Below are 23,540 nucleotides of genomic sequence, written 5' to 3' on the forward strand. Positions count from 1 at the left end.
CCTTATAAGACTATGCAAATCTCTTATGAGTAGACACGTTTTAAAACTATGAGGCTAACAACAATACGTAACGAGCCAAAGTGAACAATATCTACTCACCGTGAGCTTGGACTATTACACGTTAATCTATAGTTAAATAACAATCGAGAACGCTTTAGAAGCGGTAAATGAAGAGTAGAAGAAAGTGAGGAAGAAAAAAAAAAAAAAAAAAAAAAGGTAAGATCTTTGTTTGAAAATTTGAAAAAAACAAGGTACGTCATGAACAAAAACGTGATGATAATGCTTTTATTGAAGACAGCCTCAAGTTGTTTTGTTTGGGTAATGAACAGTACAGTTTCAGCCTTTTTATGTCCACTTTCAATGTTCTTCCAACATCCAATCCAATCCATTATCCATTTATACTAAAACTCCCTTCTTTTTTTTTTTTTTTTTTCACCAACAAAAAACAAAAAAAAAAAAACCAATCTTCCCATGGAACCCCTCACCGACCGGAACCCACTTTCCGGCGACGGCGAGGAAGACGACGAGAGGGAGCCTGCGGAGCTTTCCGACGACCGGAGCACCCTTCTGGATCTTCAACTCTCATCCAACTCCTCCGACGCCACAACAAAGCCCAGAGTTTTCTCATGCAATTATTGCCAAAGAAAATTCTTCAGCTCCCAAGCTTTGGGAGGGCATCAAAATGCCCATAAACGGGAGAGGACTTTGGCCAAGCGGGTTCAGAGATTCGATTGGGGGGCGGCGATTCCACTTCACGGCGGCGCGTTTGATCGACGGTCCTTGGGAATTCACGCCCACTCTCAGCAAATTCAGAAGCCTGTTGGGTTTTTTAGTGGACCTGGGCCTACTTCTCAGCTGTGGCCGAGGCCGTTGTTTATGGGTCAACAGCCGGCGGTGGGGCGCCTGACGCCGGAGTTGGGCGGCCGGAATTTTGGAAGATTTGATGATGTGACTGGGTGGCCGGCGATTGGAAGCTCAAACGCCGGTAACGAGCGTAGCAATAATGTTAGTATTGTTCATTCTCAGACCAAACAGGATCAGGATCAGACCAATTTCCTTGACTTGTCTCTCAAGCTCTAACCTTAAGCAAAATATTGTTGTTATTATTATTATTATTATTATTATTATTATTAGGTTAAATTGCTCTTATTATTATTATTTTTTTTTTTGAGGATTTATCTATTTAATCACATATAAATTTCTTTATTTAATCTTTATTTTGGGTGTAAGATAAAAAAAAATACAAATTCATGAACATTAATCGTTAAATCAAAGAATTTAGAATAAATATGACACAATACAATGACGGGATTGATAATTTTTCTTATTTAATTTATTTCAATAAAGAATTAATTACGCGCCTTTATGAACATAGCTAAGCAATAAATTTTAATATTCTATTTTGTGCTAAAAAAAAATTTATACAAATGAAAATTAAATGTAAATAAAGTGGAGAAATGTATTTATATATTAAATTTATAATCATTAAATAGAAGGAAAGGAGTTGAAGAAAAAATTAGATTAATTTAACTTTTTTTATTAATATGTATATAAAAGTAATTAGAGATGGAAAGATTTTAATTTTTTTTTTATCTGTTGCATTAATTACATTAATTGGAGGGTAATTAACCAATTAGATTAATTGATTGATTTGATTATCATTTATTAACATGGACAGATCAGAAATGGCCCACGCTAATGAATGTGTTTAGATTTTAATTATTTTAATTAAGGTTGTAGAATGACGATAAGATATAATTAGAAGGCAAGCACGCCACTTGCGCACATTTAATTGCATTTTATAATTTTTGTTTAATAAAAAATATTTGGGTTTGGTTGGAAAGTCATTCATTTAGTATTTTTATTTTTTTAAAATTAAAAATTTATTATTTTATTTTTAAAATTTTTAATATATCTAATATATATATATTTTTTAATGTTATCAGATAGAAAATAAAAAATTAAAATTCCTATAAGAAATTTTTTAAAATTCATAGTTTAAGAAATAGAATATTGAAAAATTTAAATATATTAATGAAATTTAGGAATATATTAAACTAGAAGGGTTATTCCCTATAGTAAAAAGTAATAATGGGAAGTTAAAAGGGTAAAATTGTCATATTTGAAGTAGAAATAGCGTGTAATGTGTCGCTTTCCATTGGAAAAACAAAATCCAAGGAGGATCTGCTTTTTTGTATTGTTTAATATAATAAACTCACACTTGGTTGAGTCGGTTATGCCCTTATGTGCCACCAAAAGCTAAATAAGATATTTGGATCATATTTATTCTTGTTGAATTATAATAATATCTTTTCAATTGAAATTAAATGTATTAAATTAATCCAACTTCGTTCATAAACATCGAACAACGTGTATATTTGATCATTAAATTTTCAAGAGTAACGACAATATACTCTAGAACTTTAAATAAGTAGGATGACGCAACTATTTTGTCGAGAGAGTTCCAAGTGTATAAATGACAAGCTAGGTCAAATATTAAATATGTAAAACTGAGTTCATGCATACTTATAGTCCATCTTTGTATCTATCATAAGGCTCGAGAATTTACAAGTAATTCATAAATGATTTGTGCATTCTACTATGCATTCATCTCAATTTCAACAATCTCATAAACTCTCTATCGACATCAATACGAACATGTCTAGTTGACAAAGGGGATATAAAAATACCTCGTTGCACTAAACTTCACTCAACTTTATGCCCCATATCCTATAAATTAACAATGAAGTTAAATACTCCCGAAAAAGTTACCTTACCGAAGAGCATAAGTTTCACACGTAATGATTTATAAATGCGTCTAAATTAGAATTAGTTTAAAATATATTGAAATTCATTTTGCTGTTGCTGCCTCCTGCATAATTAACAATGCAAGTTACTTTCAATAAAAAAAAAGAAAGAAAAGGGTTTGATTATGAGCATAATTCCATAGCAGAAACACAAAGCATATGGGCGGTAAATCTTGGAAGAACAGTCAGATCCAGACCATGTCATGACTTCAAAAACACGTTAACATTCATGCAGACAGCAAAGTCAGCACTAGACAAACCTAAATCATAAGCCCAGATGTGAAAGCAACAGAACTAACAAAGCCACCTTTCAAATCTCTGCCAATTTGAAAGCAGGAAGAAACTCAGGCTTTAAATGTAAGAAAGAAAGAACAATAAAGCGCATTTTACATTCAAGTTTGAGAACTGATGTTGAAGATGAGGGAGAAATCATAAAAGCAAGAAAATAAACATTGGGATGGTTATTCAATTATGATGCCACATGCGAGGAAGAACAGAAGCCAAAAGCTACAGATGTGAACAGGATCAAAATCAAAATCAAAATCATGATTTTACTTAGTTTCACATAATTATTTTAGACATTTAGCTTTTGAAAAGCATGCTGAAGCAGTGAAAATAACACCCCTTCGCATACATAGAAGGACATGGGATGAGGAAAGCCGTGTGAATCAAAAGAAAAGGAAACAGGACATCAGTTTTTGTCTCTAATTGTTATTTGAGAACTGATTTCTACAAGTCTCACCTTTTTTCAAAAAGGGTTTTCTTTCTAACTCGACATTATTATGAGTAGCACTAGCTAGAGAAACTTGGCCACACCCTTTAACGGTTGCCATTCCCAAAATGTGAGCTGTTTTAGTTTTCGTTTTCAAAGTGACTGACATTCTGAAAATTCTAAACGTTTCTTAAAGAAACATTTGAATTCTTAGTCAAATTCTGAAAAAACAGGAACAAGTTCGTAAAAAACTATTTTTTAGTTCGAACTTTGAAATCATTTGTCAAAAGTGGATAACAAATCAACAAAGCTCATGAATGAGAGTAGTGTTCAACAGCTTAATTTTCAAAAACCATAAACGTTACAGGTTTTCAGATGAGCCTAAAAAATCTTGACCCTAAATCCTTAACATGATTTTTGTTTCAAACATATAATAATTGCAGCAAAGCAATAGTAGTCAAACAACATTGATAACAAACATCACAGGCAGAAAACCACATAGTTTGCACCATATAATCAGTAGTAATCTGAGGAAACAAACAATAGTGCAGTAATTTCTTGCAATGATTATACTAGGACCAATTTTCAAGACTTTTTTTTTAAGTTGTAACCATGCTTTTCCCTTTTCGGGGTGTTCTTGGCCAACTGGTAGAAAGCATTTGAAATTTACCATAGACACTAAGTTCTACCTGTTTGTAATCACTCGACTGTCTAATTTTCCTTTACCTTTTTGTCACCTCTTTTTTCCATTAACACAATCTCACTGATGACCCCATAAAGAGAAAACAACTGTACATATGTTAAAACTAATCATGATTGATGAACTATGGATAGCAATTGATTATAAAAAGGAAGAAAAACATAATCCTTGAATACCTTAAAATGGTAACAACCATGTTTGATGGTGCCAAAGAAGCGTATGATTTATCTTTCCACAAAGGTCTTGACAGTTGCCAACCATCGAATAAGTTCACATCTGTCCTTGTTCATCATATATTCATGCAAAAATACAGCAAGCTCCTTATCTATCCTCCTTTCTGCTAAGAACTCCCGAAATTCCGTCTGAATTTCGCCACTCAATTTCCTGAAATCAACAAAAACCCAAAAAGACCATTTGTAGACAACAGGAGTTAAAGCACAACAAGCTTAATCCTCAACTTTAGTTAACTTATGGCCTGTTTGGAACTATTTTCAAAGTGCAAGGTGAACCTCAAGGCAACAAACCCCTCGATCGCCTCAAGGGGAGAGGTGACAAAACGGCGAGGCGTAAAATTATATATTGAGACCATACATTGTAAAAACATCCAAATTTCAAAGCTTTGAAGATTGATACTAAATAGAAAAACATTAAAACATCAGAAACATTCAATGTAATCCGGTGTGTGACAAAGGCGCCAACAGGCACGTGAAGGCACAGTAGGGCGAGTGCCTTCTTGAAGACGCTTGCCCTGACTTAGACAGAGGCGAGGTGACCCTAGGCAGCATCGCCTTGCAGGAGGCGCGCACCTTGGTCACCTCAAATTATTGGTTTGGAATGACTTTCTAAGTCCTGAAAAAGTGTTTATAACCGTAAGAAAAAAGTGTTTTGAAGCACTTACCGATATTGGAGAAATCATTTGAGGGATTACAACTATGTGGCTGACAATTCAATACCGGTGAATGTAAGTTAGAAAAATTTTAAAACTATATTTCAAGCCTATATGGAGTAGATGAAAAGAGCAGATAGATTTTGAACTTGCACTTAGCATGGATCACTTATTAGAGGCAACATATTATAGCATCCAAATCCAGACCAAAATGGGCAGTAATCTGTAATTAACCAACAAAAGTGGCCAAGGTAGCAACAAATTCACATAAATGACAAGTAGCTTTGAATTTGAGATGAGCGATACCTAAAATCAGGCCCCATATAGGGTCTTGAAAGCATTCTATCTCGTTTAAGAACATATAGTTTCTGAATCTCCAACGAATCAGGCCATGCCGAGCACACGAACTCCAAATAGTCCGAACCATCCCTCTTCGAAATGTCAACAAGCACGCTACTGTGAAGACGAAGGTCTTCTTCACCATCGCTATCGTCTCCAAGTTTAGGAACAGATTTGCAGCCATCAAACATCGTCGCTTCAATTTTAATATCTTCAGTGTCACCAAATTTTCCTTTCAATGTAATCCACTGCATTCCCGGTCGGTCTTCAACAGAAAATGAATTGAACCTCATTGCAGGCTGTAAAATTCCGCAGCAGAAAAATTAAAGCAAACATTCTAAACGATAATCCAAATCTCAAATTAGGTGAAACAAATTGCAAAAAGTAGTACGAGGAAATGGATCAAAATAAAGAAGAAAACGAGTCGGCGAACCAGATGGGGAGGAGCGTAATCGGACTGGTACTCGATCTCGTTACGAAGTATTCTGAGAGTGATGGCATCGAAGGGAGATTTGGGATTGGCAGCGGAAACAAATGACCTGGTGAAGAGCGATGTTGAGATTATGGTGCTTTGTGAAGGCGAACAATGGCGCCGCCATAATCGACGAGTAAGGATTTTACTGTAGGATGATCGAATCCGCCGGTGAGCTGATCGGAAAACGCCCGCCATGAATAGAGATTCTGGCGGTAAAAATATTCAGTTTCTGAGCTTCGGTCAGAGTTGGAACCAATCGACGGAACAGGGTTTAGTCTCTCGGCTCCCGTGTACGACGTCGTTTAGAGATTTATTAGAAATATTAAGATGCATTAGACATTTTTTTAAAATAAAAATAAAAATTTATAACTTAAAATCTTAAAATTCGGATATTTGAAACTTTTATTTGGATCTAATCTCTTTAATTCACGGCCCATATCTAAACTGTGGATATGGGCCTTGTGTAAACACACATTAGCCCAAACTTCCTTTGGGGTTGGGCCGGCCCAGACTATCAAAACGAAGCCCAATAAAGAAATTAGAAGCATTAAATAATTTTTTAATTTCAATAAATATTTTATTTCCCATCATTCTATTTTCAGTTACATTATTGATTAAATAATAATAATAATAACAAGAGTTGGGTAAGTAAGACAAATAAGGAGTGAAAGTGGTGAGGTTAAAAAAGGAGAATGTTCGCAGTAAAAAATTTTAACCTTGAGGAGATGATGAATGGCATGCTACCCAACAACCAATAGCAACATCCATGCCACGTGGCATGTCGTGTTCACATTTAACTTCACAATCCCGATATGTATACACATATGTGCTCGAGCATAGACAAGGCCGTATGTCGATATGAAATAAGGACTAAATAATTCTATAAAATGAACATGTTAGATCCAACCCGACCATGTTAGATGAACACGACTCTCCACAATGGTATGATATTGTCTACTTTGAGCATAAACTCTCATGGCTTGGACTCATACCAATGGAGATAGTATTATTTGTTTATAAACTCACAATCATTCCCTAAATTAGCCGATGTGGGACTTTCATCATGCAACACCTTCCCTTAATTGAGGCTCGACTCCTTTGGAGTCTTAGTCATTTTTTACTGCCTTCGAGGATGCTTGACTCCTTTTCTTTTGGAGTCTTTTGTTCAACATTTGATACCATGTTAGACGAACACGACTCTCCACAATAGTATGATATTGTCCACTTTGAGCATAAGCTCTCATGGCTTTGCTTTGGGCTTTCCAAAAGGCCTTATAACAATAGAGATAGTATTGTTTGTTTATAAACCCATGAACATTCCCTAAATTAGCCGAGGGACTTTCATCATCCAACAGAACCAACTCAAACCATACGAATTGGGTTGGGTTAATCGAGTTTCTTGTATCATCGAATTTTTTAAATTTAGTGGCTATCAAAATTTTAAATCGATGTAGCGTAGCTACTGATGTTATAACGTACATAATAAAAAATAAAATAAAAAACCGACCATTCTCACGAAACAACAGCCTCAAAACGGGTGTCATCTCATAGGCATCCAAGTGACTCCATCCACACACATCCAAAAATTTCACACCATAACAAATGAAGACTCGAACACAAGATCCAAGATTACTTTAGCAACAAAACAAACCACCACAAATAAAAAGCACAACAAAATTAAATAATATTAAATGGAAGCGGCTACGAAACTCAAAGTAATATGGACACCTCATACCAAAATAAATGGCCTTGTTTTTTATTCATTAAATTACAATTTTACCCCTCAACTTTTCAATTTTTATTTCTCTTGAACCTTTAATTTTAAATTAAAATTCATAAATTTATTAAAAATTTAATAACTTTTTAATCGAATTATTAAAATTAATTTTTTTTTAATTGGAAGGAAAATAAAAGGGCCAAATTTTAAGGGTATCAAACGGCCAGACACCGCAAGAAAAGGCCATTTGTTAACTCCTTCACAGGCAAATTGACCCCTTTTTTTTGCACCATTTGGGGGAAAAAAATATATATAATATTTAAAAAAAAAAAAAAAAAAGCTGTTTTTTTCTTACTCAAACGTGGCGTATTTTATTCTCGACTCGACCGGGTTGAATTCGGTTTGATTGTTGATGCAAAAACGAGTTGAAAGTTTGTCCCGATGATTCTAATAAAAAAAATTTGACTCGAGCAAAGACTAAACGAAACTAAATTGATTGAACTCGGTTCTAACTAATCTCCGAACCAACTCGAGCTCAACTCAGTGAAACCCAGATAAATTTCATAGTCAAACTCAGTTCTCAAGGTCTTTTTTTCGGTTTGTCGTGATTTTGGTAACAAAAGGGTCACCCGAGTATACTTTATAGGTCGGAAAATTTGAATAATAAACAAATAAATAAATGAAATATATTATATTAATGCAATTTAAGGTGGCTCCTTTCACACACCTTCATATTCCACCTTTAAAATATTTATTCACTTTATTCCATCACCAAATTTGGATTCCAATAGGCACTAATAATAATAATAATAATAATAATAAACTATATATTATATTTAATGTCACGCAAAAATACCATATGGTCCAAATTGCATACTATGTTAAATCATTGATATAATTAGTTTATTAAAAAATTGTATGTATACTAGAATTTTGAGAAAGTGACGTGAAAATTAAAAAATTATAATTAAATTAAAGAGAATAATAATTATTATTATTAAACATTAATTATTCTAATAATAATTACAAAAAATACATCTGTTATTTTCCTTAAAAAAATTATAAATTTAGAATTTTAAAACGAAATGGATAAAATATAGTTTTTTTCCAATTAATTGACAGGCGAAATTGAGATTTTTGGAGGCATTCTTTTTTCAGTTGTTTATTAGTTGGGGGTCATCTATCCATTATCCACATGACAATCACAAATCCCAAATTAAAAAAATAATAATAATAATAAATAAATGGATTAATTTTAAAAAACAATTAATTAAATTCCATTAACATGAATGTATTATAAAGAAGGGGCAAAAGGAATTGGTGCAGGACGAGGATCGGCGTAAGAAGATTCTCTCGGCCGCCGGTGAAATCCAAGGTTCGTTGCTCGATAATTCTACGTCCCGAATCCCACCGGAGAACCTTTTTTTTTTTAATCTCTTTTGGATTTTTGTTGAAATTTGTTCTCAATTCACTGATGATTGATTTTCCATTTCTTCCTTTGGATTTCTTAATCTTCGTTCTCTTTAACCAAATTTCTTCGGAGTGAATCTTATGTGTTATGTGATTTCGATTTCAGAGAAGAAGAAGAAGAGGTGGATTTGGGGAAAATGTTCTGCAAAATTACTTTGATGTCGAAGAAGAAGAAGAGCGGAACCGTGCCGGTTTATTTGAATGTGTATGATTTAACGCCGATCAATGGCTATGCGTATTGGCTCGGTCTTGGGGTTTACCACTCCGGCGTGCAAGGTTAGACAATTTATGGCGTTTTTCTGTGTTTCTTCTTCTTCTTCTTCCATTTTTAGTATGTTGTTAGCAGAGGCGACGAGGATTTAGGTTTTTTTGTAAATGATTGTCATATAAACCGAAGGTTTTTTCAAATCGTTGTTTCCTTTTTTTTCTTGATTCTTCATTGCGTTTTTTCCCCTTCAGATCTGAGGTTGAATTCGTTTTGTTTTTGGCTGAAATTTGTGCTACTTGAGAAACTGGAGGAACATGAGGATTGTATTATGGCTGTGCTGTGAAATTTTCTGTTTCTGGTTGTGTATTTATCTCTATGAGCTAATTGTTCAGTTTATGGAAAGATGATTCTGTAATGGCTAGCTTGATTTGGCTGAGAAATTGATGAGTTCCTGCATATTTCTTTGTTTCTGATTGCTTAAATGATTTTCTATTGACATCTATATCGTTTGTGTTTGGCATTTTCAGAGTTTTTTTGATGACTTAAGCAGTCAATGTTAGTGAATCCAGTTTTTTTAATGTATTTTATCAAGAACAGGCTGTTCAAAGCTCAAATATCTCATTGGGGTGAACCTTTTTTGCAGTTCATGGAGTTGAATATGCATTTGGAGCACATGAACGTGCTACTTCAGGGATATTTGAGGTAGAACCAAGACAATGTCCTGGTTTTACGTTTAGGAAATCAATTTGTATCGGAAGAACGAATCTAGATCAGAAAGATGTTCGCTCGTTTATGGAGAAAGTAGCCGAAGAATACTCCGGGAACACTTATCATCTCATAACGAAAAATTGCAACCATTTTTGCAATGATGTATGCTTAAGGTTGGTAGGGAAACCAATCCCTAGCTGGGTTAACCGTCTTGCTCGACTTGGTAAGATCGTCGATTATACTCCCAGCTGACTGTTTTCTTTTCCATAATCCTGCTTGTTCTTGCTGTGACATAGAATCCTAGTTTACAAACAAACTTGTGTTTCTATGCCTGATCTTATGAAACTTTTGTCTTCCCTTGCATAATTAGGAGCACGACATGACTCATGAGACGTTAATTATCTGAATGATAATGTTACGAGCGCTTCATTTATTCCCTCTGAGATTGGAACTTGCAACAATTTGTGATGTTATTTTGATACGTTTTTCAGGTCTTTTCTGCAACTGCGTTCTTCCAGCGAGTTTGCACGAAGCGAAGGTTCGGCAAGTACGCCCGGGAGATAAGCTCAACAACAATGGTGCAAAGAAGAAATTGAAAAGCCAACCAAGTAGGTATAATGATAAACCTTCTTCTGTTTCCAATCCTCCAACTTCAACCGTCAAAGTAAGTAGACAAAAACGATGTATCCCGCCATCGTCAACGGTGATTCATTCTTCACCGTCCACAACCCAAGCTGTAAAGCTGTAATAGTGACTGTTTTATAGGCCATTTAAGAGCTTAATTAACAGAAGGCAGGCAAAATAACATGATTTTTTTTTGCCTTTCCACTGGTCTTCTGCTTCTACTAATCCCATAGAAAGAAAGAAAAGTTGTGGTGGAGCAGTTTTGTGTTGAAATGCAGTGTACGTTTGTGCAGTTTGATTGAGATTTTATCATTGAAATGGTTTATAGATTGAAAAAAAAATGGTGTTCTTGGGAAGTTGGAGAAGGATGTAAAGAAGAAGGATTGTATGGAAAGATGTCAACTCAAGTGGAGATGGCATTAATGGAAGTGGGTATGGTGGGGATTGGCTGGTGGAGCCTCCCTCCTCCTCCATTCACTTCTTATGGACCCAAAGTCTTCTCTCAAATATGTATACATCTTTCAATGTCGGTGGTAAAAACCAAGCTGAAATGACACCCTTCCTCTTTTCCACCTCTCGTCCTATTCGGTTTGGCTCGAGATTTACGAAGCTTATGGGTTTGAAAGGTCGAAGGTGCCTTATCGATATTTGAATTGTTCAAAAGTATTGTGTAACAGTTCAAGCCTACTTCTAGCAGATATTGTCCGTTTTCGCCCGTTACGTATTGTTATCAGACTCATGGTTTTAAAACGCATCTGTTAGGAAATGGTTTCCACACCTTTATAATGAATGTTTCGTTCTCTTCTTCGACCAATGTATGATCTCACATATTGATTATAGAAATTGGTGTTTGTGTCGTTTGTATGAAGTGTACGAGTTCTTAATTTGTGTTATCCATCGTTAGGATATGTGATATTTATATTATAACCTAACTCGGAGTTGCAATTGTGGCTGTTCATCTATAACACGACCCGATATTAGGTAAGACTAGAAGTAGAAGAATAAAGTTGTTTTTATAGTTGAACTTCCTAACGTTCGATTATTCAAATCTAACCTAACTAATAGACACAATTGTGGCCATCAAGGTATTAAGTGATGTTAGGTAAATGTAGAAGTAGAAGAAAAATACTTTTGTTTAGGGCCAACTTTTTCAAATGTGAACTTACATCGAAAGAGTCCTGGAGTCAAATATTGGTAGGAATTTAATATATATATATATATACACACGACACAATCGAGAAAGTATTATTTGTGTGATTGAAAATGGTTGTCAAATTAAAATTGACGACTAAATTTATCAAATACTTTAAATTAAAATTTATTTGTACGTCCATGAATGGAATTTTCTAAGGTTTTAAATCGGTTGGTTTTCGGTCCATTTTGGTCGTTCTCGTTTTTCAACTATTATATTAGATTATTTATATTCGATGTTTCCAACTACAATATAATTCAACTAGTTTCAAATTAATTATATATATATATATATCAATCGCAACTTCTCCCGAGAGCCGTTGTTGCTCCTCTCTTACTTGCGATTGTGAATTTATTTATTTATTAGATAAAAAGATTTAAAAAATTTAGAAAGGGAGATAATAATAATAATAATAATAATAATAATAATTTATATTCTAATAATTACAGAAATTAGTAACGAAGAGAAATGAAATGAAATTATAAAACTTTTAATTTCGCCCCCATTTTGTGGTGTGGGGTTAAATTTCATCATTTCCCAAAAGAATTCTCCACAACCTCATCATCTTCTTCTTCACTGTTCCCAACGGACGGAGCTTTAATGGCGTCCATCCTTTTTCAGCTTCAGTTTCATTACCCATTTTACCCCTGTCCCCCTTTCAAACGGGAAGACGACACAGACCCATCTCCCACTTTCTCCTCTGCTCTCAAACCAGATAATCGATAATGGACGATTGTGACGTTTTATCTAACAGATTAGAAATTGGGTTCTCAATTTCATCTTCTCCAAGCGTAAATCAGTAGACAAAATCCCGACGGAGCTCCGATTACATCGCTATCTTCGCCGTTAGCCCATTCCATCACCGATGAACTAGCTCCGGCGGATGATCCGACCGACGACGTCGACGCCGATACCGACACCGATGACGACGACAAGCTACTTCTCATCCTCCTCCACTCCAATTCGTTCAATCCCAGGTTTAGATTCTGCTGTCGCGCCGCCGGATTGCTCTGTTCTTCCGCTTCGAATCGGAACATAAACACCGCATTTCCTCTGTTTTCTTTCTCCGATTCGAAAATCCAGCTGTAAACATCCCAATACACATCCACCGGAATCCCTTCCACTTCGATTCTTTCGTTTCCCCTAAATTTCCATTTCAGCCGTTTGATTTCCAAAACCATTTTCCGGTCAACACTGAACGACAGCCCTAATTCGTCGTCGTTTCCTTCGAATAAGCCGCAGTCTATTTCGATTTCTCGGATTTGACCGCCGAATTTCGCCTTCGTAGTGTAGATTTTGTTCGCAATCACATGTTCCCTTTTGAGAATTAGGGTTTGGGGGATTTCGGATTTCGCCGCTCTGGTTTTCGCAGAGGCTTCTTTGATCATATCGCCGACGAGAAGCGTCATTTCTCCTTCCACAACCACCGCGATGAAGAATCCGGAATAGGGTTCCGGCGACGACGAGAAACGTGCTCGCCGGAGATCCCAAAAGACATGGATACAATCTGAAAGCTTCTCACAGCCATGTTTCTTCCATGGATTCAAAGCTCTGATAAGGAGACGAAAAGAGATTGAAGAAGAAGAAGAAGAAGAAGAAGAAGGATTTGGAGGTGAATCAAAGGGATTAAGGTTTCGGTGAAAGTTAAGGAGAAGGGAGTGAGAGAAGAGGGATTGAGACCATGAGAGGGTAAAGAGAGCGAAATTAGTGTGGTAAATGCAGGTGGTGAGATTGGGGAAGCCAGAATCTGGCGGCGGAGAGTGGCGGCGATTGGCGGATGATGGGCGGAAGCAGGCGGACATTGGAGGGGGAAATTGAGAACTGAAATTTGCAGAGATTTGTAAACGAAATCCCCTTCCAATATGACTCGCCTTATTAGACCATGGCCTCCGATGGACATTTTAAACTTAGTTATTTTATTATTATTATTATTATTATTATAAAGTTGATAATTTATAAATTTAAAATTAAAATGATATAAAACCTTATTAATGTAACATATATTACATTTTTTTTTATAGGAATAAAACTAAGGAAGTCAAGGAAGGGAAAAGGCATAGAATAATAGAAATTGGATTCCTATTGGAAAAGGCCTTAAAAGAAACCAACAATAAACGCGTAAGAACATATCCTATAATATATATAAATAATGCTCGTTTCCAAGAAAATCATGATCCCATCTCGATCAGTTTTGCAACCCACGTCACGATGTCTGTATATCCTCTAGTAATTGTGTTAGATCCCATATCGATTGGACGGAAAACGAAACATTCCTTATAAGAGTGTGAAAAACTCTCCCTAATACAGGTCTTAAGATCGTGAGACTGATGGTAATATATAACATCTGCTAGCAGGGGAGTTGGGTTGTTAAAAAATTGTACTAGAGCTCGAGACAGAGCGGTGTGTCAACGAGGACACTGGCGTCTAGGTCGGATGGAAATGAGTGAATGCTATAATGGGCTTCTAAGCTCGTATTTATTAAATTATAAATTTAATTTATATTTTTTTGAATCTCTTCGTGCTAAATTATCTTAATCTCTAAAAATTGACGACATTTAAACCTTAATTTTATTTGGTTACCCACTTGCTTTAGTATAATCTATTATCTGTCATAATCTACCAACTTGGTCAAAATTTATACAATATGATACACATTTCACATGTCATGTTAAAACATTATAGTAATATTATTAATTAAAATAATTGACTAACAATATAGTTTAATGTTGAATGATGCAATACAGAAAAGTTCAGGGACTATACCTTCTATTCAAAATTAATTAATTAATTAACTATATAATATAACACGAAAATTCATATCAAAGTTTCAAAGAACAATAAAACATATAATTGTAGCAGTAACAGCTCAAGCACACCACTAGTAAATATTGTTTATTTGATACTTTACGTACACGGTTTTAAAAACACGTATTTTAGGGAGAGGTTTCCACACATATAATGAATGTTTCGTTTCCGTTTCAAACCAATGTGGGATCTCACAATCCACTCCTTTTTTGGGGTCAACGTCGTTGTTGGCACTCCGCTCGATGTCAGACTTTGATGCCATTTGTAACGACCCAAACCTAGTTAGTAGATATTGCCCGCTTTGACTTATTATTTCTCTGTGCTTTTATTTTTAAATGTATTTATAGTTCAACACTTACGTCATGTCAACACGGAAATTTAATGTTTTGCATTCAATCAATCACAATCATACGTCATGTCACATAAAATTTATTAAATGATTTTTACTATTTAAAGTTTTTTTAATATATTAAAATAAAAAATTCTTTGTATTAATTAAAACTTTAAAATTAATTATCATATACATAAAAACTAGATGTATGAGAAAAATTTTAAGACATAAATTAGATGTTCACAATAATATTATTTTCTTTTGTTGTATTTCAAAAATTATAAGTATAATGAAAAGAATTTTGTAAAAGAAAATAAAAAGGAAAAAATAAAATAAAATAATTAGTGGGCTTGGCCCTAACCTTTGGGCCATGAGTTTTAAAGGTGGGCCCAATTTCTTTTTAACTTTGAAGGCCCATTTACTGAAAGTAAACATCTGGCTGGGCTGCCCGCGGGCAAATCTCGATTACCCTTCTCAGTAGAGCGTATAAAGCTTGTTCGCTGCTAATAGGGTTTTTATAATCCCGCCATCTGCTTCCAAGCTCGCCGCCGATTGCCGGAACTCGAAAATGGTACGCGTTGTTATTCGACTCTCTAAATGTTTTTCCGTTTTAACTTGGTGATATCATTGTTTTCTAATGGATGATTGAAATTGTGTCTGTGATTTGATTTTCTCTTCTCTTCCAATTCGCAGCCGTCTCACAAGACTTTCAGAATCAAGAAGAAGCTCGCGAAGAAGATGAGGCAGAACAGGCCAATCCCGCACTGGATCCGCCTGAGAACTGACAACACGATCAGGTATTAAACCTAATTTATTTGAATCTGCTTAATTTCATTCTAATCTCTCTCCATTTCTACTTTCGATCGGATTACAGATACAATGCGAAGCGCAGGCACTGGCGTCGCACCAAGCTAGGGTTCTGAGGTGCTTTCGATTTAATTTTCAATGTTCATTTACCTTGACTTTTTTAAGATTGAGAACTTGAATTTTCGTACAATTTTTGTAGTTGAGCAACTGAAATCTAGTTCATCTGATATTTTTGTTTAATCATCACTACACTCAAGTTTGAAGTGCTTTCGAATGGAGTGAATTTACTGTCGATGGTTGTCTGTGGTATAAACCTTAATGGCATTTGCTTGCTCCTGTTCTCCAAGGATTTAAACGTGATCGATAGGCATTCTTTGGGAAACTGATCGAAGTCTAGAGATTCTTGAAAACTATTCAAATCAACAAATAACCATTTTCCACTTCCTAGCAACGTTATAATTATTTTAGGATTTAGCTTTGTACTCGTTTTATCGATTAATCTGATAAATCTGAGTAGTTTGGGTTGAACCAATTCATAAAACTCTGAGGCCAAAATATACTTAGAATTCATACTGACCTTCATTTACAGTGAAAGATAATATAGTAGATCCAACTAGCTTATCCGAGTTTGAAGAGAAATTCTTTGAGATTCCGTCTGTAGAATACTTGTTACTATCATTTTGACCTTGAACAAGAACCAATCTATATTTTCTAAGGTTCTACATCTGTGTCATTGAATTCTGAAGCACTTGCAACTTTAGTTGATCTAAACAGAATAGTCTTCGTCTAGAAAGTCGGTAGAGGTAGAGAACTTGGTCGATGGTTCCGAAAAGAACTTTAGTTGATCATTTTGACTTTGTTGATGGTTCCGGAGAGAAAATTCTTTGAGATTCCCTTCTGTAGAATACTTGTTAATATCATTTCGACCTTCAACAAGAACTGATCTAAATGTTCTAAGGTTCTACAGCTGTGTCATTGAATTCCATAGCATCTACAACTTTAGTTGATCTAAACAGACTAGTCTCGTCTAGAAAGTCGGTAGAGGTAGTTTACTTGATGGTGGAAGACGCCAGACGACATGGTTGAGTAGACTAATCACCCGTTTAGCTTACTAATCACTGCATATTAACCAAACCTCTTCTTTGTCTAGACTGCGTTTGTTAGGTCGGTTAGGTATGGCTATCTTCTTAGAACCATTTCGAGCTCGCAGATGAACCTTCTTTGAGGGAATTTCCATGTAGTGTAAAGCAAACATTGAAGGCTTCAATAGTATGGTTTGGTTGTCGAGAGGAGGGAGTTTAAAGTACGAAGAATTCGTCTCTGTTTCAACTAAGGAGATGATTTGGATTTGCAGTGTGGAAGGAAGGTCCTATTTCCGGCTTGAATTTAAAATTATAAAGATAACATTAGAATTTGGGTTTATTTATTTAGTCAGTTATTTTGAATAAATTTATACATAGAATTAATTATATGAGCTAAATAGTAATGATAGGAGATAATTTAGAATTAATTTGCAAATGCTCTTTTGGGCCTAGTGGAGTTTCGGTTTCATATTGTGACAATTTCACCTTTCAGTTCCTGAGTTTAACTTTCATTTGGTTTTCAGGTTTCAAAATTTATGCTTATGCCCTTGTTTTTTTTTATTTATTCATTCACTAAATAGTCACTTTCTGTTCTTAATGATAATGCCTATTAAATAATTAATGATAATCAATTTAGGTTTTACTCATTTTTCATCGCTATTAAAATTAATAAAAAAAAAATGTTACGTTGTAATTATTTTAAATTAATTAATTGATGATCAGAAGTGATCATAAGTGAAATTCAGGGTAAAAATATAATATTTTTAAACTTAAAAACCATGTGATAAAATTTGAAAATATCTCACATTTTCCACTTGGGAAAGGAAAATTCAGTTTACAAATTTTAGATCATTAAAATTAAATAAAAAATAAAAAAAAAGAAGAAACGGATAAGAATAGTGGAGACTTCATAAAATAGCATAATATATCATACCCTTTGTCAAATATTGTCTACATCTATATATTAAAATTAAAGACAAAAAGCAAAAAAAAAAAAATCATAAATGCATCGTAATGGTTTTATGGAATTTTAATTGAGCAATAAAGTGAGTTGAATTAAGTACGACAATATTAGTTGCTGCCAATATTGATATTCTCATAAATGTTGCGGTTGGATCCCCGTGACCACCAAAATGAATATACTTAGATGACGGAATAATAATATAATATAGTTTTATGTTTACATTTAATTTTTTTAGTTTAAAAAACTATATATTTTGGTTAAATAAATTTAGGATATTTTTAAATCGCTCGGGTCTTGCGTGTAAGAAGGGAGATATTTTTTGACCGTAAATTAATTTGAATGAAATTTGGGGATGGTATTGAAATTACGAGGTATTTTAGGTGTTTTTTTCCCCAATTGTTAGGCCCATCTTTAAATGGGAAGTGGTCATTGGCTAATTAATTCTTCAATACCACAACCTGACATGCGTTTCATCCTACTCACAACGTGGCAGTCTGTGATTGGAGGACTTTGGTGATTGGGCAACAAGTTGGTTAAGTGGAGGACTAAGGTAAGGATGCTACCCAATTTCGTTCTTATACTAAAAAAATCTATAATTAATCAAATTAAATATTTAATTTCTACACTACTTTCAAAATCAATTTTGGAAGGTTATTTTCAATCCATTTTGTCCTATTTAAATTTTGTAAAGTATGACTCAATCAATTTTATTGGATTTACTTTATTATTTTTTTTTTTATTATTATTTTTTTTATAAGATTTTAAGAGTATTAATAAGCTGATTCTATTATATAGTGAATTGTAGCCAATGTGTTGAGAAAAAATCGAGTGTAATAGGGTACTAGAGCTGTGAGCACGAGAATTTCTCTCAAGCCCCTACTCATATGCCTTACCTACATTGACTTGAAAGGATCACATATTTGATCTAACCTTGATTTGGGCACTAAATGTGGACCTGATCAATGCATATAATTGACCTTTACTTGATTTGGGCACTAAATGTGGATCTGATCAATGCACAGAATTGACCTTTACTGATGCAGAGGATTGACCTTTACTGGACATCAAATATTACAATCTTCCTTTGCCTACTCGAGACAAATATGCATGTCAAATATATTCAAACTTATAAATAAACACACACAAAAATTTAAATTTAATTTTGTGATCAATTAAAAAATAATTTAAAATTTAGAGAGAAATTAGAAATAAAAAAACGTTTTAAAATATTAGAAAAAGCAAATAAAACTAATTTCAAATCTCGAGAAGAAAACAATAACCAAATTAAATTGGAATCTTAAATTTAAAAAATTGGAAACAGAAATGGGAGCTGTCACTCGTATGGCCCACATATCCAAGACTTAATTGAAATTAAAAAAAAAAAAAAGAAAAAAAAGGAAAAAGAAAGCTGACAAAGGAAGTGGAACAAGGAACCTGAAGAAGCACCACCTATAAACCCCACTTCTCTCTCCCTCTCTCTGTCTAATCTTAATTCCCAATATTTATACTCTCCTTTACTCTCTCTCCGCCACCCTCTCTCCCTCTCTCTCTCTATCAATCTTTTCACCCCATCTCTCTCTCTCCATTCATCTCTTTTGATTCCTTTTTCTCCCCTGTTTCCCCTTTTCTCTGCAGCGATGATGGTGGAGGACGAATGGCTTACGGCCGCCATGGCCGAGGACAGCGTGGTGGCTGACTTATTGGTGCGGTTGAAGCAGTCGCAGGCTGCGTCGCCTTCCAAATCTCCTCGTCCCATGAAGCTGCCGTTTAATTGGGGGGTTAGGCAACCGAGGTCCAGGACGGCGGCAGCCATGGCTGCGGTGGTTGTGAGATGTGGCGATGTTGTCTTGCAGAGGAATAATAAGGATGTTGACTCCACCAGATGCAGTCCTACGACGCCGCTTTCCTGGAGCGGCGGTGCTTCTCCTTCCGCTACGCTTGATGGTTATGAAGCGTCTAGCCGTCACGCTACTCTCTTGCACGTTGCTTCCAGATTTAAGGTTCTCGACTCTTTCTCTCCTCTCGTCTCATTCTCTGTTTCGTCTGTTTCGGATTTTTGTAGTTTCGTCTCTTATATCGGCTGTGCGTCCGTTTTTTTTTTCTCCACGATTTCTCAAATCTTAACGCCGGCGTTCTTAATTGCGTTTTCTCTCGGCGGTGGTGTCGGCTGCGGATTTCAGGCGGTCGGTGGCACCGTGGATTCTCAGATAGAACATTCTTATCTCGAGAAGCCTCGTATATTGAATCGTCACCATTTCTCCATTTGTTTTTCCAAGAATCTGATTCCGTATCGTGAAATCTCTTCCGATGTTCTCATTTCTTCATCCGCTTAGCGAAACAGAGTTCCTCTCTCAGAAGTCAGAACTCACACAACCGCAAATCTCTCAATTCCATAACCGCTCTGTACTTCACCAAACAGTTTCATCTTCTCTCCGTCAATGGCGGACAATCCTAACAAATCACCGACGAGAAACTGCTCTTTAATTCATCAAATCCCCGGTATACTCCTAGATTCTCCAAAATTTTCACGTTCACTGTTAGAGAATGAACACTGGTTGAAAATACTTCGCGTTTTCTTCTCGCCTCTTTTCACCTCGTCTACGATTCCAAATCCCTTATTTCTCCAAATTGACCAAAACGCCCTTCAAATCCCTCACTAGATTCCAACGCTTTCCAAATCGTACCGCCGAGTCGCTGTTTCGTCACGCACGAGATTTTTCCAACACAAACTCTCTTCCATCGCCGTCGGTTTACCTCGAAACTTCCCTACAGCCATTTTTCTCTCATTTCCCCCTCTTTGACGCGTAAATCGCGAGGGTATTCCGGTCACATGCAAAAATTCAGAGCCGGTCTGGTCGAACCGGGGCCCTGATACGACCATCGACGATGCTACAAAGTGAGGGCCCAATTCGGATCAGGTCGCAAGAGATAGGTCTGCGTTAGGTTTGATGCAGACTTGGAGTAATTATCAGGTGTGGCGATGGTACATGGTTGGTTCCTGTGTTTGCTTTCTGAAATATTTTCAATAAATAAATAAATAAATGAAGAATTGCCTGCAAGTCGTTGGGCTGAGAAGAGGAAAAGGAAGATCCACGTGACCATAACAGGAAATCGTTTGGGTGTGGTCACGGTCACATTCTTAAAGTGACCACGTGGACGTCATGACGTGGCGGGCCTGTTACTGTTCAAAATTTGTTGCTGTTTTGCTTATCATGTAATCCTGATTCATTCTTGTTCATGTTCTGTTTGATCCTATTGATTCTTATTAATATGTTTTGGGATTAGTTTTTCAGGGTGCTGTTGCTAATGAGTCGCCGGCGTGTACCACTACAAAGAGATTGAGACGAAAGAAGGTAATTCTTGTAGGGAAAAGAAAATCAATCATGCATTTGTTTATTGCTGACTTTAATTCAGTTGTTGGCTTGCCTTGTTCTTGAAGAATGTATTCTCTTCTTTGTTTGTATTCCAGACATTTGCTGAGCTTAAGGAAGAGGAAAACACGCTTTTGAAGGAGAAACTTCATCTAAAAATGGTATGATATTCGTCTAAAAAGTTTGATCAAGCTTCATATCTATATATGTATATATATACACAACTCTTTCCATTTTGGGTTTGCACATTCGTAATGATATCATGAGTGCTTTAGGGTGTCTCCAAGCTATGTTTTCTTATACAATTACAGTCCGTCTTTGCTCAATGGATACAAAATACCCATGCTTTAGTACCTAGTATAACGGCCCCTAGTGCAACAACAGGCACTAGTTTGACTTGGGGGGTGGTGATTTAATGGCCGTGGGCGGCAAAGTTGCTTTGTTACCTACGTTGGGAATTGCAGATTTTCTTGGTACATTATATTCATGCATTTACGATTCATGTACGATATTGATACTCCTGAAAGTTGTTCTATTTTCTCATAGCTCGTGTTTGATACTGGATAAAGAAAATCTTGGTTTTCGTTTTCCTTGTGATGGGCCGGGAAGAGAGGGTACATGTCAAGTATCCGATTGGGATCATGTCTTCTTTGGACGTAGAATTCAATTTGAAATGGGGTCAGATTAGGGGAAGATGCCTTTTATTTATTGTCCGCACTATCCTGTTTTTGATGACTTTTATGAACAGGAACTGGCCACTCTACAGGCAAGCTTCGAAGAACAAAGAGCCAAGAATGAGAGTTTGAAGAAAATGAAGGTAACTCTGCCTTCTTCTTCTTCCATGAATGCCTTTGACTCTTTCAAGAATGAGAGTTTCAAAGATGTTGACGTTTCAAAACCAAGATTCTCCACTTGCCCTTGACTCAAATCCATAACTTAGTAAACAATCTTACGTTATGCAGGTTGATTTCAACTTGAAATACCCAGAGAAATTCAGTACAAACTCCAATATGATGCCGGAGGAATCTTCATCAACACTTACCCATCAAAGGGAAAGCTCTAATAACATTGAAACAAGTCATCCTACATTACCATTCACTGGATCAGGTTCTTCCGAGGCTCAATCACAAAAGAAGAGCAAATCAACCGAAGAAGACTCTGTCTTTTTACTACCAGATTTGAATATGACACCCTCAGAGGATTATTGACTAAGGTGAAAATACATTGACTCTCTCTTTCTCTCTCTCTCTCTAATATGATAATGGTTAAAGGATTATGTGGGATTAAACCTGGCAGTCACTGGTAAGGTCATGAGCCCTATGACCCTACAACTTGGTGATGGCAAAGAAAGTTTGCCGTCTTGTAGTGTAGGCCCAACCAACCAGACTTTTATTAGCTCTTCAGGCTGTAATCCTGTGGGTAAAACCAATTGTTGAATCCCTCTAGAATGGTGTAGGGTTTGATTCATTCGTTGTAGCGTTTATTATAATAGTTACATAATCAATGAATTTGTTTGTCATCATGACTTTGATCTTAATATTTCTTTTTACCGCGCCTTCCTTCCTTTTGTTAATGCGTTCTTACTCATGATGTTCATTCAAAAGTGCCATAATGGGTAGCAGCGGCATAGTTTGATTACAATAAGTGTTGAATCACAGCTAGTTTGGTTCTAGCTGTAAAATTCAAACCTGAGAAGAATGTGTATTAGATTTATCAATATAGTTTGAATTTCGAATATTGGTTTAACTGCTAGCTTGTTCGATCCTTATACTCATTTTGGGAGTACTTTAGAAAAGAATTAACATAAGTTTATAAGTTTATATGCATCGAACATCTTTTAAACTTTGATATTAAGTAACCATTTTACTATATTATATATATTAGGGGTGTACATTCGACTTGACAATCCAGACCAACCAAACTCGAACTATAGGAGTTGGGTTGGATTGGGTTAGGTTGGATTAGCATTTCGAGTTGGGTTGGTCTAAAAAAATCCCTGGGAGAACGGAAGAACGTGGGAACGTAGAAAGTGATTCAAAACTGGGAAATGGGCTTCCCAAGTGAGTGTCCTTTGTTTTCATTTTTTAACTCATGAAGCATTGTGTGTAGAAGAAATGAAGACTGTTGGACACCATCTCTCCAACAGTCTCCAGTAGTTCTTAAGATTCATCTCAACTTCTCTTTCAACAAGCTCGATGCAATGATATAATACGAGCTTGACTGGGTTGAAGGCACACTCCATGTCCACTGTAATTTGATCATAGTCGGTCTTGATTTCCAACATTATCCCCGTCGCTAGCGTTCGGAGTGGTAGAAGCCATTCGTTATACGACTTCTGCAAA

The 23,540-nt window shown here is 35.7% G+C and overlaps 6 protein-coding genes across 10 annotated transcripts; 4 read left to right on the top strand and 2 right to left on the bottom strand.

Moving 5' to 3' along the window:
• Nucleotides 1–382: 382 nt before the first annotated feature.
• Nucleotides 383–1,140, top strand: LOC111797600 (zinc finger protein 1). The gene has a single exon (XM_023680656.2). The coding sequence runs from the start codon at nucleotides 472–474 to the stop codon at nucleotides 1,078–1,080; it is 609 nt and encodes a 202-aa protein (XP_023536424.2). The 5' UTR covers nucleotides 383–471; the 3' UTR covers nucleotides 1,081–1,140.
• A 1,424-nt stretch (nucleotides 1,141–2,564) lies between these two features.
• Nucleotides 2,565–6,226, bottom strand: LOC111796544 (mitochondrial acidic protein mam33). 5 transcript variants are annotated; one of them, XM_023679214.2, is made up of 4 exons: nucleotides 5,878–6,226; nucleotides 5,412–5,743; nucleotides 4,396–4,603; nucleotides 2,565–2,730 (listed from the first exon to the last, which is right to left on the bottom strand). In XM_023679214.2, exons 1-3 carry the CDS (start codon nucleotides 6,112–6,114, stop codon nucleotides 4,444–4,446), a joined length of 729 nt encoding a protein of 242 aa, XP_023534982.2. In that variant the 5' UTR covers nucleotides 6,115–6,226; the 3' UTR covers nucleotides 2,565–2,730; nucleotides 4,396–4,443. The 5 variants fall into 5 exon arrangements, with proteins under 5 accessions (XP_023534982.2, XP_023534981.2, XP_023534979.2 ...); XM_023679213.2 differs by having other exon boundaries at nucleotides 2,565–3,125; XM_023679211.2 differs by having other exon boundaries at nucleotides 2,565–4,308.
• Nucleotides 6,227–8,860: 2,634 nt separating this feature from the next.
• LOC111796543 (deSI-like protein At4g17486) lies at nucleotides 8,861–10,948 on the top strand. The gene is made up of 4 exons (XM_023679209.2): nucleotides 8,861–9,011; nucleotides 9,213–9,382; nucleotides 9,958–10,245; nucleotides 10,514–10,948. The coding sequence occupies exons 2-4, from the start codon at nucleotides 9,244–9,246 to the stop codon at nucleotides 10,768–10,770; spliced, it is 684 nt and encodes a 227-aa protein (XP_023534977.1). The 5' UTR covers nucleotides 8,861–9,011; nucleotides 9,213–9,243; the 3' UTR covers nucleotides 10,771–10,948.
• Nucleotides 10,949–12,235: 1,287 nt separating this feature from the next.
• Nucleotides 12,236–13,665, bottom strand: LOC111797382 (uncharacterized). The gene has a single exon (XM_023680366.2). The coding sequence runs from the start codon at nucleotides 13,638–13,640 to the stop codon at nucleotides 12,615–12,617; it is 1,026 nt and encodes a 341-aa protein (XP_023536134.2). The 5' UTR covers nucleotides 13,641–13,665; the 3' UTR covers nucleotides 12,236–12,614.
• Nucleotides 13,666–15,423: 1,758 nt separating this feature from the next.
• Nucleotides 15,424–16,073, top strand: LOC111797294 (large ribosomal subunit protein eL39). The gene is made up of 3 exons (XM_023680273.2): nucleotides 15,424–15,545; nucleotides 15,668–15,771; nucleotides 15,849–16,073. The coding sequence occupies exons 1-3, from the start codon at nucleotides 15,543–15,545 to the stop codon at nucleotides 15,895–15,897; spliced, it is 156 nt and encodes a 51-aa protein (XP_023536041.1). The 5' UTR covers nucleotides 15,424–15,542; the 3' UTR covers nucleotides 15,898–16,073.
• A 3,217-nt stretch (nucleotides 16,074–19,290) lies between these two features.
• LOC111797733 (uncharacterized) lies at nucleotides 19,291–22,720 on the top strand. The gene is made up of 5 exons (XM_023680843.2): nucleotides 19,291–19,827; nucleotides 21,121–21,180; nucleotides 21,297–21,359; nucleotides 21,947–22,015; nucleotides 22,161–22,720. The coding sequence occupies exons 1-5, from the start codon at nucleotides 19,465–19,467 to the stop codon at nucleotides 22,404–22,406; spliced, it is 801 nt and encodes a 266-aa protein (XP_023536611.2). The 5' UTR covers nucleotides 19,291–19,464; the 3' UTR covers nucleotides 22,407–22,720.
• Nucleotides 22,721–23,540: the final 820 nt, after the last annotated feature.

The sequence above is a fragment of the Cucurbita pepo genome, chromosome 6 (assembly GCF_057944985.1).
Source record: "Cucurbita pepo subsp. pepo isolate OVF chromosome 6, ASM5794498v1, whole genome shotgun sequence".
Taxonomy (NCBI): Eukaryota; Viridiplantae; Streptophyta; class Magnoliopsida; order Cucurbitales; family Cucurbitaceae; genus Cucurbita; species Cucurbita pepo.

Bases quoted from the DNA above. Each gene is read 5' to 3' on its own strand.
- LOC111797600 (XM_023680656.2), top strand. From the start codon at position 472: ATGGAACCCCTCACCGACCGGAACCCACTTTCCGGCGACGGCGAGGAA.
- LOC111796544 (XM_023679214.2), bottom strand. From the start codon at position 6,114: ATGGCGGGCGTTTTCCGATCAGCTCACCGGCGGATTCGATCATCCTAC. The intron at 5,744-5,877 runs GTTCGCCGACTC...GGAATTTTACAG, and splicing joins ATTACGCTCCTCCCCATCTG to CCTGCAATGAGGTTCAATTC. The intron at 4,604-5,411 runs GTATCGCTCATC...TGTTGATTTCAG, and splicing joins TATATGGGGCCTGATTTTAG to GAAATTGAGTGGCGAAATTC.
- LOC111796543 (XM_023679209.2), top strand. From the start codon at position 9,244: ATGTTCTGCAAAATTACTTTGATGTCGAAGAAGAAGAAGAGCGGAACC. The intron at 9,383-9,957 runs GTTAGACAATTT...CCTTTTTTGCAG, and splicing joins TTACCACTCCGGCGTGCAAG to TTCATGGAGTTGAATATGCA. The intron at 10,246-10,513 runs GTAAGATCGTCG...TACGTTTTTCAG, and splicing joins TAACCGTCTTGCTCGACTTG to GTCTTTTCTGCAACTGCGTT.
- LOC111797382 (XM_023680366.2), bottom strand. From the start codon at position 13,640: ATGTCCGCCTGCTTCCGCCCATCATCCGCCAATCGCCGCCACTCTCCG.
- LOC111797294 (XM_023680273.2), top strand. The intron at 15,772-15,848 runs GTATTAAACCTA...ATCGGATTACAG, and splicing joins AGAACTGACAACACGATCAG to ATACAATGCGAAGCGCAGGC.
- LOC111797733 (XM_023680843.2), top strand. From the start codon at position 19,465: ATGATGGTGGAGGACGAATGGCTTACGGCCGCCATGGCCGAGGACAGC. The intron at 19,828-21,120 runs GTTCTCGACTCT...TTAGTTTTTCAG, and splicing joins ACGTTGCTTCCAGATTTAAG to GGTGCTGTTGCTAATGAGTC. The intron at 21,360-21,946 runs GTATGATATTCG...TTTTATGAACAG, and splicing joins AGAAACTTCATCTAAAAATG to GAACTGGCCACTCTACAGGC.